Source organism: Egretta garzetta, unplaced genomic scaffold, assembly GCF_000687185.1.
Source record: "Egretta garzetta isolate BGI_Z169 unplaced genomic scaffold, ASM68718v1 scaffold329, whole genome shotgun sequence".
Taxonomy (NCBI): domain Eukaryota; kingdom Metazoa; phylum Chordata; class Aves; order Pelecaniformes; family Ardeidae; genus Egretta; species Egretta garzetta.
Window position 1 is genome coordinate 5,768,337 of NW_009269999.1, and position 15,892 is coordinate 5,784,228.

The 15,892-nt window shown below is 45.4% G+C and overlaps 1 protein-coding gene across 11 annotated transcripts in view; it reads right to left on the reverse strand.

The window, feature by feature from the left end:
* Positions 1-11: 11 nt before the first annotated feature.
* ATG13 (autophagy related 13) overlaps positions 12-15,892 on the reverse strand; it is a 27,888-nt gene continuing 12,007 nt past the window's right edge. For 9 of the 11 annotated variants that reach the window (XM_035902890.1, XM_035902894.1, XM_035902895.1 and 6 more), the window contains 6 exons: positions 11,421-11,554; positions 10,076-10,193; positions 9,287-9,364; positions 8,910-9,026; positions 8,309-8,437; positions 12-7,135 (listed from right to left, as the gene is read on the reverse strand). In XM_035902890.1, the coding sequence (XP_035758783.1) occupies positions 7,058-7,135; positions 8,309-8,437; positions 8,910-9,026; positions 9,287-9,364; positions 10,076-10,193; positions 11,421-11,554 (654 nt within the window). In that variant the 3' untranslated portion in view covers positions 12-7,057. Of the gene's footprint in view, positions 7,136-8,308; positions 8,438-8,909; positions 9,027-9,286; positions 9,365-10,075; positions 10,194-11,420; positions 11,555-12,664; positions 12,776-13,875; positions 13,975-15,892 lie in introns of all 11 variants that reach the window. The other 2 variants (XM_009647586.2, XM_035902897.1) reach the window with 2 other exon arrangements.

Consider the following 15,892-nt stretch of genomic DNA (forward strand, 5'->3'; position numbering starts at 1 on the left):
GGAGCGGCTTTGCTACGGGGGGAGACTTGGTGTTCTGACTGTATCTGCAGCTGCTGCTAGCCTCCCTTATGTTCCCCCAGAGGAAAGGCAAACTCAGCGAACTTCTCCTGGGACAAACAAGCCCAAGGTCGGCAGCTTGGAACGAGAAGTGCCTGTGTGCTGGGGCAGGAGGCCTTGGCCCTATGTGGAGTCCTGGCTCCCAGGGGAGAGTGGCACGTTCCAAACTCTGCAGAGCAGCAAGTACTGTTCCCTGCCCGGTAGCCAGAGGAGCAGTGCAGTGCTGGGGTAGCTCAGCTCCTCTCCAGCGGGGAGGGCAGGGATTGCCACAAAGTGTCTGTGTTCTGGCTGGAGTTTGTTTGGTGGGTGCTTTTTTTTTTTTTTTTTTTTTTTTTTTTTTAAAAAGTGAAGTCTTGAAATAATGTTTCCTTTTTTAGCAAAATGGAGACTGGTGCATCCCCTGCAGGCAGGGATAAAAGCCTGCTCCAGTTCAGTGCCTGCAGGGAGCAGATTTGGAGTGTGTTCAGGAAGCTGCTACTGCTCATGGTGGGAAAGTGCTTGCAAATCCTGGAAGGGACCCAGTGTAAATACCCCTTTCCTCCACTGCTCCTCATGCTGGAGCTGCCGGGGGCCCTGGAGCCAGCACAGTAACCAGGGTTGCTTTTGCTTCTGCAGTCTGCTCTCTTGAATGCCTTGTATTGAAATATCCCTGCTGTGACTTGAGCAAGGAACTGGCCTGGGCCTGCCGGCAGCCTGCGCTGGGTGGGTGGGCACCAGAGCCTGCATCTGCCAAGCCCAGGGGTTTAAATTCCCTCCTTGCCTGGTCAGTCTGCTCACACAGGCGGGGCACTGGCTGGGCTGGGTTTCTCCGGGTTTCCTCTGCTGTAGGTGAGGGTCAGTGTCAGATTAGGGTGCTGGTCTTTTGTGGGTTTTCTCCAGGCTGTAGCACTGCCCAAGGGTCTCCTCCCTGGCTTGTCTTTCAGGTTAGCTATTAGCCATTTCTCCCTGTGGGGGTACTTGTTCCACTTCAACCCTCTGCTTTTTAGCACCTAGACCATTCCTCTCTGCTAAGCCTCCTGCTGTCTTAATGGCCTCTGATCACCCCCTGCTCCCTGGCCCAAGCCATGTACTGACACCAGAGCTTTTGGGTGGTGCAGGGGTGCTGGGGCCATCTCGATGCCTTGTGGCAATGTTTGCTAATTTGAGAGAGAGCTGAGGGCCAGTTTGGTCCCTGCTTCCTCTTTTATGCACGGGGGCTCCTGTGCAAAATTTTTGGCTTTTGCTTTTGTTGCTGGTGTTCCCTGCCTTCTCTTCTGTTGATGCTCATGAGGTGCAGGGCTGGGTTTTTCACAGTTCACATTGTTTATTTCCTTCTAGTCTGCACCAATCTTATATTTCACAGTTTGCACTTTTTGTATTTCAATAAAAATCAAAATGTAATCCCAGATTCAGGTGTGTCTGTCAAGTGGCAGCAGCTGTGGCACATCTACAAGAAACAGAAGTAAGGCTGGCTACGCTGCCAACCACAGCCATGCAGGGAGGGAGGAAAGTGAGTATGAAATGCCTCCTATGTGAGTAACTCTGGGAAGAAATACTAGTTTGTGGGAGCCTCAGGCTGGAAGCAGAATTCCGAAACAACATATTGCAAGTTTGGCTCTTTCCTGAACAGGGCTGGGCTTCCATGTTGCCATCTCCCTGTCACAAGATGAGCAATCTGCCTGGGATTGCCCTTTCCCAGGGGCGGGCCCAGGCAGCCACGCAGGTTGTGGTGTCACCAGGTGCCAGGTGGGAGCCAGCTGCAGGCTCCCCAGTTAGGGTTAGCTGAGTTCATCCTGAGGCCAGGCGATACGTGCAGCAGAGGCCTGCACCTTCTCTTCTTGGCTTACTTACATGGATCGCTAACCCCTTGATTTACCACAGTCTTCTGGTTAGGACCACTGCACTCCACCCCTTGATCCACATACAGTTAACTGCCTTTCCCTAAAGACACTTTAATTTTCTGGTTACATCAGTAAGCTTTTTGGCTAGTAGAAAGGCTCTTCTATGCAAAGTGATTACTACAATTAATAACACAAGCGTAGCAACAAGAAAACCCTGTAGTGGGTGTGAGAATAGGAGTAGAAGGGAGAGCACTGGAGCTAAAAGCATCACCATCGGGCAGTAGCCTGGGCCCTGGCTACTGGCCTTGTCATCTGGGTGATGTGTTAATGCTGATGTTAACATCTGCATTTCTAAAACTCTGTTGCTCTTTAGTTTTTGTTACTGGTAAGCCATCCAATTAAGGGCTTCCCAGTGTTGCCAATTCTTCTGCATGTTGACATTACTCAGCGCGACTCGTGACAAACTGTCAGCCATCTATCAGAAGGTAGAGATATTTCTGGCATCTGTTCACACGTAATACTTTGCATACGGTCCTTGTAGTCTGATTTACTAATTTGTTTACCTGCTGTAACTTACTGGACAGTACTTCAGTTCTAGAGTTGAGGGGTTTACTACTTATTATTTCCCTGGGGCTTTCTTGCGTGGATGGTGCTTTTGCCTGTAAGCTATGATTTTTCCACCCCTTGGACTGTGGTGTCCCCTGCGACGGGGCCAGCGTGGTTAATGTGCTGACCATACAGCAATATCTCAAACCTCCTGTGAGTGCAACAGTTGGTCCCGGTGAGCTGCCGCTGCTGTGGTGGCAACATCTGCTGTGGCCTCAGAGGAGCTCGGGAGCAGGTGGGTCTGTCCTCGCCAGGGTGCTGTGGGTGGCAAGGGCATAGGCTACGTGCAACCACACGGACAGTACTTAATGCAGTGTAACCGCCGTTGCAGCTGGATGCGTTTTCATGTGTAGCTGCCCTGTGGCCTTAAGGACGTTATTCTGAGAACATTTTGCTTTCTAGAAATATATACAGTAGGCTCACAACTGGATGGTATTTGATTGTTCATGACGTTGGTGATTAATCATCCTTCTATCATTATTTTTTTCACTTTTTTGCTGATCCCTCATCTTACTGGTGACATGGTGAAGAGGGTAAATCCTGCAGGCCCTGTAGTGAGGCCCAGATCCCACAGGACGGCTTAGGGGAGTTTGTCAGCAGCTCTTCCCCTCTTCCCCACATTGTGCGGTGCCTTTTGTAAGTCTATGAAATGATACTCATGAATACACACATGTAATGTGGGTAGATCAGCATCTCTAAGGTTGCAATGGGGATACTTGGTTTACTGTGTTACCTTCCTGAAGATAAGATTAAGGAAAGATTGCTTTTAATTACCCTTGTTCCCCAAGCAGCAGTATTTCCCTTCATAGAAGCTTCCAATATACGTGGATTTTTTTTTTCCATTCCTGCCATTTCATCCACTGTCTCTCATTTATAATAACCGAGTACCCTTTACACTGCAGCTTAAATGAGCAGTAGTTCTACTTACGTGTAGATTTTTACTATCTTGTCTTTCCTTTAAAGGGAAATGGCATAGTGTATTACATAGGGTTAATTTTAAGCACTGCTAGAATACAGCTGTTAAGTTTGGTTATCAGACAGGTAGTTCATGCCTGCTGCAAGCAGCATGCTCTTTCACCAGCATTTCTTGCTGCTGGGATGCCCATGCTCGCTCTTTCCCATTCTTGTTAGTCTCTTCTATCAGATCAAAACATTCCCACACTCCTTTTAAGCATGTAGTAGCAACCAAGTACAATGCAAATTCTGCTGGTGGATTTTTTTTTTTTTTTAACTTTTCCCACCCCTTTCTGTTGGAGACTAGTTAGTATTTCAGCTGGGGTGGGACATCCAGATAATTCGGATTTCCCAACTCACTGGGGAGGTCACCAGGGCCAAACACTGTGTGACTGTTCCCCACGCCTGCATTTGGGACCAGTCAGGCACCTGCTCTGTCTCTTCCTCGCCATCCTCCTTCCAGTAATGCAGGCTCACCAGGATCCTGCTGGCTACTCCAACTGTACGGCACCAGTGCATTTTACCCTCTCTGTTGGAGGCAGCAACCTGCTCTGTCCTGCGCTGACGGGCAGCGCTCTGACCATCCCCTTTCCTGGAGGAGAAAGGGCAAGAGACTGGGACTGTCCCAGACCTGTTGGTACACATGGGGAAAAAAAGCACACAACAGTGTTGCTTACGTAAAAGTTTTACTGGAAATTCTTTGAATACTTGAAGTACATTGGAGACTATTTCCAAAACAATACAGTTTAGGAGCCTTCCCCTTCACCCAAAGTATCTGAATCAGCAGCTACGTACATACTGTCCTTAATATAGAATCGACCAGACAGCTGCTAAAATCAACAGCCTTCTTTGTAACACAATTTGTGGCAGGCCACAACAGCAGCTAGCTCTTTCCTGAAGCAGAGCATTTGTGCAGCGGTCAGGGAACTCGGAGCCTAGATGTAGCAACTACGTGTTGAAACTGAGGAATGTCCAGAAAAGAGGCACATAACTCAGCCCCGGGGAATCTCTTTATTGCTATGGCCATCCAGCTCAACACTAGCAGCTTATATAGGCAAATTTCTAGCCTTTTGAAGTAGAAAAAAAACATGTGCCACACCGATGTTCTGTCTTAGGAGATGTGGGAGGTGGAGCCATGTTAGGAACTGCGTCAACAAATGAGCCCAAGCGTTTGGCTCTGGGACGGTCTGGACAGGATTAGCAGGAACGGCATGCTTTCTGCCCGCGCCGTAGCTTGTCAGTGTGAGAAAGGACAGCAGTAGCGCTGCCTAGATGAAGTTCAACCTGGTCTATTCTTCTCCATGACTACAGTGTGAACCAGCACTTTACACCCCATCTCTGCTGCTCTGCAGCCCAGATGGCATCACTTTCCCAAGCACAGCCTGTACATTAAGAGAGAGGTGACAGCAACCACCCGTCTGTGCACTACTGCCTACAAGGTGGCAGAACCCAGCTTCTTGAGCAGAGGCAAGAGGCGGCTGATCCATTAATTCCTTGTGTTCTTTGTGTTCAAGGTGGCTCTCTTGGAAACTTTCTTAAATGTTTGCGCATCTTATTTTGCAAGGACTAAGCAACTTCTGTGTGAGATTGCTGAAAAGATGAGTTGGTTGAGTAAACTAAACACGTTCTGGCAGGTAGCTTTCCTTCAATAAAGCCCTTACCTAGCATTTTAGAGCTCACATAGCCTCCCACCAAATGCATCACTCAACAAAATAAGCTGGTCAAGTTCAAAGCATTGCGTTGCTTCAACCCTACAGCAAGCTCTATTCTGAACTTGGTTCCTTGCTCTAGCAATAGCACAGAAATAGTGTTCTAGAGAGGAGGCGGGGTCCCCCCATCAGCTGCTAGCAATCTCTTTCAGTCAAGAATGCAGCTAAGTTGAAGAAACTGCCACATTGCACTAACTAGAAGGCTGGTTACTCAGCCACTCTAAGGAAATTAAGATGGTTCCTCAGTACTGAGGCACCGCAACCCCACTTCTGGAGGAAGAAAGAAAAAGAAAGAAAGAAAAAAAAAAGTGTTTCAGGACAGTAAGGGGTCTTGCAGTTGCTCACTCTAGTTACACATGGGAGGAGGAGAGAGAACCACAAGACGACCTTATCTACGTTTCTGTTTAGTGTCACTGTTTCTTCTCCTGTCCTTACATCAGGTGAAAGACACGCAACAGCCAAATCAACCACAGAGCACTGCCAGCCAGTCACACTGTTCATAGCCAGATCATTACAAAAATAAGATTTCAGCTAATCAAAAGCCAGCTGATTAAAAAGTACCATAAAGCTCCCCAAAAAAATGTGCTTTAAAGAAGCTGCCTTCTGAATGGCTGAAGAACACTGCAAATTCATCCGTGCCTATCAGAACACAGCTTTTTACCGAGTCCCTCCTGCTCCACTACACTGACACGTGCGTTTCATTCTATCACTGGGCCCTGACTGGATGTAATGGACACACAGTCCCCAAAACAGAGTATTATATTAGAATAATCAAGTCTGTCTTCTTAGAAAATAAATATCTTGGATATTTTCCTGCAAAGAGAGACCAGTCTCACTGGCCAGGGTTCCATGGCACACTTGCTGTCTGCAGTGATCCAGGGCAGAATGACCTGCACTACTACATGAAAACAGAACATCTTTTAAATATAGGTTTCTTTAAAAGCAATAAATATTTCTTGATTCTTAAGATCATCTATTAACCATAAAGCAGGAAGGATGCAAGGGTTAAAGGAAAGAATCTTGGACTAAGACTCCTAGTTACATAACCCTAAAGAAATAGGATTCCTAGTATTTACAGTTACATTTCAGAAGCAGAGACTATGAATTCAGCATCATCACAGCTGCTGCGTTCAGGCTTGCCAACAGCTGACACTGGTGAACTCGGCATGGCCGAGCGTCAGTATACTCAGGAAGGAAATGTAGAAAGCACTTCTGTAGTTTCGTTCCTGCTTATCAGCCAGCATAACGGAAGGCCTCATGCAAAATGACCATGTAGAGACCCAGTTCCTTAGAAGCAGGAAAACAAAGGTAACTTCTGTTAACACAGGTCCCAAAGCTGACGTCTCTCCCTGGGCCCCAGGCACTCACACTGAAGTCAGGATGAAATGCCCCGTTCTGCGGAATGAATGTCCTGGACTTAAAACTGTTGAATCTGCTGAACTCGCAGGCCCTGGAAATGAGCCAAAGCTTTCTATGCTCTAACAGGACTGGAAACTGTAGGAAAAAGTCTGTTAGCAAGAAGCCATACCAAGGGAACAAACTTACACCACAGGACCTTTGGAGGAAGCATATGGCAACTTTTCACAAAGTTCCTCCACATAGAACAGAGACTGAGGAGAAAGTAAGTTTCATACATTGGAGTTTGACTTCTGTGTCCCTACAGAAGTCCTAAATTCAAAACTGACTGTGAGCAGGAAAAGCGGTCCAGAGCTATGTGGTGGTGCAGTTGAGGAAAATCAGCAGATGAGTTGTATCTGCTGTTGAAGAGAGCAATCCAAGAAAGCTCATGATGGAAGGAACTAGTCAAAGTGAGAGAAAAGGCAGAGCAGGGGTGATAGAAATATTTGTTGATGTCATTCTCCAGGATGCCTTGAGGAGGAAGAACTGCTGCAGCAAAATGGGAAAACAGCTTCACTGCAAGGTTTCTACAAAGGCATCAAACTCCTTGACATTTTTCTCGTGGACTGCCAGCTTCTCTGGTAACGAGTCCTGGAAGGGTAAAGAAGGGTGCAGATCAGGGCTCATTCACAGCAGATAAAAGGAAGCTCTAAACACATGCTCTGAGGTAAAAATTCTGTTTCTGAGTCACCCCCCCTCCACTTCTCTGGGCTCCCCTTCCCACGTGCACAAAACCAGGAGGCCTCTGGCAGCATCCAGCAAGTGACCCTGAGAGGGGCACTCTGCCCAGACCATGTTTGTTCTGCAGTAACAGTAGGTGCACCGGGGCCTCACCTTGTGCAATTCCCACCACAGCACAATAACCTGCTCCTGTCACCTGCAGCTCTCGGCCTTTAGTATTAATTTTTCCCCACAGTATGTTACAATGCCTGCAAGCCCAATACAGCACTTGCCCAGACATGACTTTCACCAGCCACACCAGGATTTTACCTCTGCTCAGGCTACAAGATCAGGCCTAGTTTGCCACCAAGTTTAGCACATCAGAAGTAGGATTAGTTATGGGGGTTTCAATGACAACCACAACAAGCATGCAGCAGCAGCTTTCAGCTTGAAGATAATCACACCGGTTTCAGCGGCTCAGGTGTGCCACAAACAAATTTGCATTTGTCTGGAACATATCGGACCCTTTGGGCAGGGTCTCCCTTCTGAGAAGTACAGGAAAGACATGGACCTGTTGGGAGTGGGTCCAGAGGGCCACAAAAATGATCCTAGCATCGCTCCTGTAAGAACAAGCTGAGAGAGTTGGGGTTGTACCGCCCAGAGAAGAGAAGGCTCCAGGGAGACCTTACTGCGGCCTTTCAATACTTAAAGGGTGCTTATAAGAAAGATGGGGACAGGCTATTTAGCAGGGCCTGTTGTGATAGGACAAGGAGTAATGGTTTTAAGCTAAAAGAGGGTAGATTCAGACTAGATAGAAGGAAGAAATTTTTTACAATGAGGGTGGTGAAACACTGGCACAGGTTTCCCAGAGAGGTGGTAGATGCCCCATCCCTGGAAACATTCAAGGTCAGGTTGGATGGGGCTCTGAGCCGCCTGATCAAGTTGAAGACGTCCCTGCTCACTGCATGATGACCTTTAAAGGTCCCTTCCCACCCAAACTATTCTGTGATTCTATGAAGATACAACTATTTTTCAAACTAGGAACAGGGAGAGCATTATAAAGTACATATGATTGCCATAAACAGAAATTTCAGGGTTCCATACCAAATCCTCTGCCATGGACTGCGCTCCAATGTCAATGGAGAGGCTGCTGAGTTGAGGGGGGTTCTGAAACTCACGGTAAAATGTCCCCAGGTCCATTGGAAGAATGTCATCTTTTGAAAATGCTGGTTTCTAGAATCAAACATACTCCTGTTAGTTCCCATTCAGATACATTGGCTTCCCTTTTGCCATAATCTCAGGTAAAGTCATTACCTGCTATCAGCAAACATCTTGCCAGCTATCAGCATCACAGCTGTTGCTGCAGTAATGCAGATTAGGTAATTGAAGAACAGCCAAGATCTGTGCTTGCCTGAGTGCTTGGAATAGAGCATTTCCTTGGAATCTGGCCCCTTTAGGCATTAGAGAGAGGACACCAAGCCCAGGTTTTGGTAGGGAACTGAAAGAGTATTTAATTTGTAGCTGTTGGTTCCAAGTGTCAGTGTCTTTGTAGTTTTGTGACTGTCAAGCTCTAGTTTGGAACTGTGAATCATGGGTCTTTTCCACCCCCACTGAAAACTACTCTTACATCATTTGCCATTGTACCAGCACCTGAAGCCCATCTAAGATGCAGGTGTTACATGAGAGCACTGATGAGGGCACTTACAAAGTCAATCATAACAAAGTCGTCATGGGTGTTCCCTGCGCTGCTGCCACTGGAGCCCTCCGAGTGTAAGCTGCCTTGTAGAGGAGATTCAGTTTCTGGGGAGTCAGGAGGATTGACCTGCCCAAGAAATCAGAGATGGTGAGTACTGATCTTACGATCACATCTGTCTGTGTATTTTGACAGTGTGGGAGCGGTTAGGAGGTTGAACTATAAACACATGCTACTGCAGGGACAGCAAACACATTTCTTGAAGCCAAACAAATCTGAATAGCTAGTTCTTTGCTCAAAAAACAAAGTGTGTTCAAGGTAGGGAATAGTATGGATGTTGCATAAGGGATGCTAAGAAGGCAGATATTATACCTCTGGAAGAGGCTTACCATGGGGTCGTTATCTTCCAGCTCAACGTTCTTGGGAGCAAACATGGCAAAAGGAATGTCTAAGTTGGCCATGGTCACCTAAGGAGATTCAGCAAACAGAATTTCACTAAGATGCTCTGCTTACCCAGCACAGAAAAGGATGTTGAAAGCCTTTGTCAGGCCTGCTAAAAATTGCCCAAGATCACGTCAGCAGTTAGGCAGGAGGCTGACAAGCTCATTTAAAAGGCGTAAAATAGAGAGATTGTACTCAGCTGACCTAATGCAGATACATACCCTGAGGTGGGGTTGCTTATATATAATCTTGTGTAACACATTAAGGATTGACAAGCTGCTACAAATTCAAACAGTTCTCCTCATCCAGCCAAAAGGCCTAGAAGAGCAGCCCTAGGAACTGGGCAGATCTCTAAGCTGCCCTAGCTGAGTTTAAATGCTTGCTTGCTAGTGATGAACTGGACTACTATGTGTCCCTTCAAGGAAGGGAGGCTTGCTACCAGCTTCCCCAGTTTATGAACCTATGGTAGTGGCAGATTGTTGTGAGACCCAAGTGGAGTATCAAGTCTTCCACACCCAAACAGGGTGTTAGCAAATTCAGCAGCTGTCACATCCCAAAGGGATTTTATGAAAAAGAAGCCTGCGACAAGACCTTGTAAGGAAATGCAGCAGGCAGGAATATGTACTCTCAGTCTCCGGGGCTGCCCTGGCATTGGGGTGCTTTTTGCTCCTCTGTGTAAAACAGATGGGAGAAGCAGCGCATTACAGTGCCCTCTGAGAAGATCTCCTGCTAGTTACCTGGTTAATGGGCTTGTTGACAAAAGCTCCCACCTTCCGGATAAAGATGGTCTCCAAAAGGTCATGTGGGGAGCCACACTTCCCTTCACTGCTGTTTGATACTGTTTCTGTATCCTCGCTGGGGGATGAAAATAGACTAATCGGTGATTCATGGCACAAACAATATAGACAAATCACATATTTTATAAGACCCCTTCATTTTTCTGGGTTTTCTCCTAGTATTTCAAGAAGGACAACAGAAATATCTGTCCTTGTACCACACCCTCCTCTGTCACAAGCACAAAAGGAGAGTGAGACACTTGTGGAATCAGATTTGTTTAAAGCTGGACAAAAACTATTTAGCTGAATGAAAAGTTGCTGCCAGCTGAAATAGGCTTTTCTTTTTGGAGATGGACTTTTAACTTCAGAACATGCACATTCACAGCAATTCCTGTTCATCACTATTATTTTTTCAGTAATACAGTAGTCATGGATCTGTCAGGAGGTGAGGGCAAGAACCAGAATTGTATCTGCCACTCAGGTTACAAAGGCAGCAGTCTAACACATCACAACAGCCGCTGCCAGTATGATTAATTCACTGCATGGCTATTAGTTATTTTAGTTATTTCTATGACTTTTTTTGGTGGGGTTGTTTTTTTTACTACCACAGGTATTCAGAACATTAAAACAACAAAAAAAAATGGTTGAGTCTTCTGGCAAGAGGACTACTTCGAGAGCATACCCAGGGAAGTGCTAGTGCAACTATGATTTTTGGTTTCCTCATAGCAAAATCTCTGCTTAAGATATTTGACTCAGAACTATGTGACCCCAGAGAGACTTCACAAGGAATAAATATGGTGACCAAAAAAAAAAAGGATTTAATTAGCTGAGAGAGGGAGGTGATTTAGACAGTTTGAGGTTGCTTTGTTTCCTTTTAAGTCACTTTGTGCTTCAAGTTTCTTAATAAAATAGTGAATAGATTTGTGGTAACTACAACTGTTTTTTGTAACAATTCACATTTAAGTCTCTGGAGGATTTAAGACTCACTTGTGAACTTTATCTTGTTTTACAGTCAGCAAACATGGTAAAGACATTATCAACTTTATCTTTTTTTAAATAAAGTTGACATAACAGCAGTTGCAAGGATGTTACAGTGACTAGCAGGTGTAAGTGTGTGGGCGAGATCATTGTTTGGAGAAAGACTGAAAAAGCCCCAGTCGGAGAAAACAACTAGCGAGTTGTTTTGGGGGTTGGAAAGACAGTAGTTATGCCACAAACAATAGATAAAAAGGGGAAAACAAAGTTTTACCTTAACAGGATTGTAAATGGGCTAGCACAAGTGGTGGATCATCTAAAATCAACCTACCTACTAGAAGGAGTAGCTGCTGAGTAGTGGACTCCATCCAGTGGGGTGCACATCCTCTCTTGGTCAGCTTGAGTGCCATGTGCTGGCTGGCTAGGAATTGGGGGAACTCCCCCCTCTTTGCCTGGACCAATCAACTGAGATGGAGAGGAATGGTCAAGTTAGAGATCTCAATATCAGGTCAATGCCACAGTGCAATACAGAGTAGATTCTGTCATATTGGGACTAAGTTGTGGGGGTTTTAGCATATGACCAGGCTTTAGCCCCCATGAGGCTGAGAGAGGTGATCACCACAATACAAACTTTTTTTTTTGTTTTGTTTTTTTTTTTTGTTCCCTTCCTACTCCACTTCAGGCCTGTTTTACATTGCAGAGCTCCCTGGCCATAGGTCCTCTGCTTCAAGTGTGTGTGGGGAAATCGTATCCTCTTTCTACGACCTCATTGTGCTCTACAGCTTCCTGAGGAGGGGAAGTGGAGAGGGAGGTGCTGAGCTCTTCTCCCTGGTATCCAGCTATAGGATACATGGGAATGGTTTGAAGCTGTGCCAGGGGAGGTTTAGACTGGACATTAGGAACAATTTCTTTACTGAGAGGGTGGTCAAACACTGGAACAGGCTTCCTAGAGAGGTGGTCGATGCCCCAAGCCTGTCAGTGCCTGAGAGGCATTTGAACAATGCCCTTAATACCATGCTTTAACTTGGTCAGCCCTGAATTGGTCAGGCAGTTGGACTAGATGATTGTTATAAGTCCCTTCCAACTGAAATAGCCTATTTTATTCTATTATCACTGGCAAAAACTCTGGTGTAGCAGCAACATCACAGGCAGAAAAAGACTTCTGTCAACTTTACTTATTTGTCTGATGAAGGGATGCAAATATGCCAATAAGGACTGTATGTGTATCCTATGTCTAGGCTACAGTGCTGTGCTTGGATAGCTACAGGGGCAGCAGCTCTGTAAGACAGGCAAAGTTTGGAATCCGTGACATGCTGGTACAGGCAAACAGGTCTGGTGCCTGCTCTCCTGGTGTAGTTTTTCTACATGACCCCTACTCCAGTAAAGTTAGGGATGCTGAGGACCCAAATTCCTGCTCCTGCGCAAGCTGTACTTTCTCTACATTTACCTTACATTCTTTTCATTCCTGAGAGACAGGATATGAATGCCTGCACTAGTTTCAAGGCCTTGCTCAGATGTACAAGTGATGCAAATGGTTGCAAGACCAGCCACGCTTGTTCTCCCCTCTACAAGTACCTGGTGAGGGTGTGCAGCATTCAAGCCACCAGCAAAGAGTACAGGATACCCCATGTCAGCTGATCCAACTCCCAGGGCAGCAGGCTGATAGGAAAGACGAGAGCTGGAAAGCTAAGAAAGAAGAGAAAAAACAAGAAGGGCAAAGGGAGAGGAGAGAGGAAGGGGAAGGGGAATGCCCCGCAGTCTGAATAATCATCAGTCACATCAAGAAGGAACAGGAAAAGTCAGAGGCACAGCATTTCAGGCTGGTAGAATGATGCTAGATTTTCATTGGAATCAATAACGAAGGTTATTACTCTTAAAAGTTCTTATTCCAGGGGACTAAGTCTGTGCCTTGACAAGAAAACAAGACTGGTTTCCTATGCACATAGGAGGAGGCTGTGCAAGGTGTCACTGACATCCAGACACAGGGAAGCTCTGCTCTACAGGCCTGTTTCACATACTGGAAAAAGCATGAATGCCATCATCAACTTACTAGAGAGGTAATATTTAATATTTTTTCCCTGCATTATTAACTGTTTGAACCCATTCCTATTGCATATTAAAATAGGTGATCTTCAAGGCCTGTTCAAATAGGTTCAGCCAAAGAGTACAGAGTCCCATAAATGTACTAGGTAAAGAGAACTGGGAAGCTAACCCTTGTGAGACTGCTTTAGGAAATGAAGTGCTGGAAGCAGTGAAACCCAGGAGAGGTTCCTTGCACACCTCAGGTAGAAATCTAGCTGGTCAGATTAAATAAAATTTTCCTGGTTTAGCTTGCTTGACCTCAAGCAGAACCTTTCAGAGCTCTGTGTGATACTTCAGCAGCACCACCACTGACATCATCTACAGGGGTCTGACTGATGAACAGCACTTTTATTCACATCAGGCTGGTTAAGCTGAATGGAGTACTAATGACTGTGCAGGTTCTAGGGACACTGGCTGTTAAGAGAAAACACTTAGCACTGTGCCTTACTACTTGTGTCTTTCACTAACAATCCTTGCAACAGCTGTTGTTTATTTAGGGGTGCTTGTCCTGTCTTTGGGAGACCTTCATCTGCAAAGGCATTTAAGGAGCTGGTCTCAATACTGCGCCTGGCCCATTTTGGGTTCACCAGCCTTTCCCATGCACAACCAACATTCCACATTGTCAAATTTGTACTTCCCTGTATTTGTTCTGTCATGCCAGAACTGTATCTGGCCATGTATAGCATATTCTATTGACAACTCACTTGATGTGAAAAGGCCAGTCCCATCACTGGGACCTTCAAGGTGTCCGTCACCACAGGAGGAGGGGTCTGAAAATGTGCCTTTGTGACAGTAAAAACACACTGTGCACAGACACAGACACACAGAGGAAACAAGGAAAAGAGAAAGTGAGAGAGGGGGAGAGAGAAAGAGAGAGAGAGAGAGAGAGAGAAGGACTTCAGAGAATCACTATAAAGAGTTGGATGAACTGAATGCTAGTGAAGAGGTTTTGGCTGCAGCAGCCGTGCCTACGCATAAAGCAGAAGTCCAACTATTGCCAGAAGCACATTCATTTTGTAAAGACTTGACTGTTTTCCAGTCTCTGAACCCCTGAACACAGGTAATATTTTAGATTCCAGTGAACGCTGACAGAAAGTAACTGCCACAGATTCTGCTCCACAGCTAATTAGAATTGGTACCAGCCAATTAGCAAGGAGAAGGCTGAGCCAGAAAAAGCCAAGAGTAATTTTTTTTTGGAGTGTACAAATTACATGTATTTCGATACTCCTCATCTTCCAGCATTCTGAGGGATCATATCTTGTCAGGTCTATGCTGCACCCTCAGAATAAAGGGGGCCCAGACTAAGGACTAATTCAAAGGCACTGATGTCAAGAGAGAACGCCGTCACTAGGAGCGACGCTCTAGAAGTAAACACCATCTCACAGAGGATACTAATGTAAAAAGGGCAATCCAAACCTGGTTCAGTCCCATACCTTCTCCCAGTCATTTTCCTACCAACCATTTCCAGTCTTAGGAAAGCTTCATTTCTGGGTAGTACCCATGGCCAGACTTTTTCCTGAGTTTTGGGCTACTCCACAACACAGAGACACACACTACATGCTATGCAAGCTCACAGGGAGAAAGTAACACCTATTGCCTTGTATCATGCAGGTTAGGCCTCATTTCTACTGGGAAGGCAGGCAGAGATTTGGACAATTTGCCTACAGAACCACACATTTCCCAGTGTTTTCCTACATGTTAAGCTGTATATAGAAAGCTGGAGCAAGAAATTAACTTTTTTTTTTTTTTTTCCCCTTCTAATTTACTTTAGAGACTGCTCTGCCAGGACAGCGTCACAATTCTAACTGTGGTAACAAAGACTGGCAGTTGCTTCATAAATAAGCGCACAGTGTATGGCAACTATGAGCCACAGGGAAAGCAAGAATATAGGCTCATACTTAATGTGAATCCTCAAAGTTCATCTGGTTTCATAAAGCTTTTCCCCTCAGTGACAGCAAAGCTTCATGTTCCTTGGGGAAATGTCAACTTCAATGTATTTACTACACTATTACTGTTAAGTAACACTGGCATGAGCAAGCCAGTGGAAGTTTCCTTGTGAAACCTTTTGCATTTAACCCATTTTGTGAAAAGGCAGGATGCAACTCTGCCGCAAACTCATCTCCTGAGCTATGTATCGCAGAATAAGAAAAGCTTTATTCCATCAAACTTACCGTGAGTGCTAGCTGATTAGTTCAACATTGTGTGATGCCCTGTCACCGAAAATCCACTTGGCACAAAAATGCTTCCTAAGAAAAGCTCATTTCTAGCTCATTCATACAGTAGAATACATTCTGCTAACCCAGTCATACCAATTCCTCTGAAGCAGTGGAAAGCCCCATAGCAAATTCTTTCAGTTTAGAAAAGCGTTCCAATTATACTTCATTCTCTGTTTTGCATTGACAGCAAAAGAGATTTAGAGTCTTTAGATTGTCTTTAAAGATCAGTAGAGCCATCTGCTTGGCTGGACAACAAGGCAGGATATTCCTGAATATTTAAAGCTATAGGACAACTGCAAATCTGACCAAATCTCTGAAACATAGAACTGTGGAGTCGGATATCTAAGGACAGTAAAAGAAGGATGAATTGGAATTTCTGGGTTTTTTGATATTCAGAAGGAAACTATTATCTGTTTATTTAAAAATTGAAACTTAAGTGAAATTTGCATTGGTAGGTGGAATTAGAGAGCATTAAGTCCCTAGTTCAATATTATGACCCAACTTG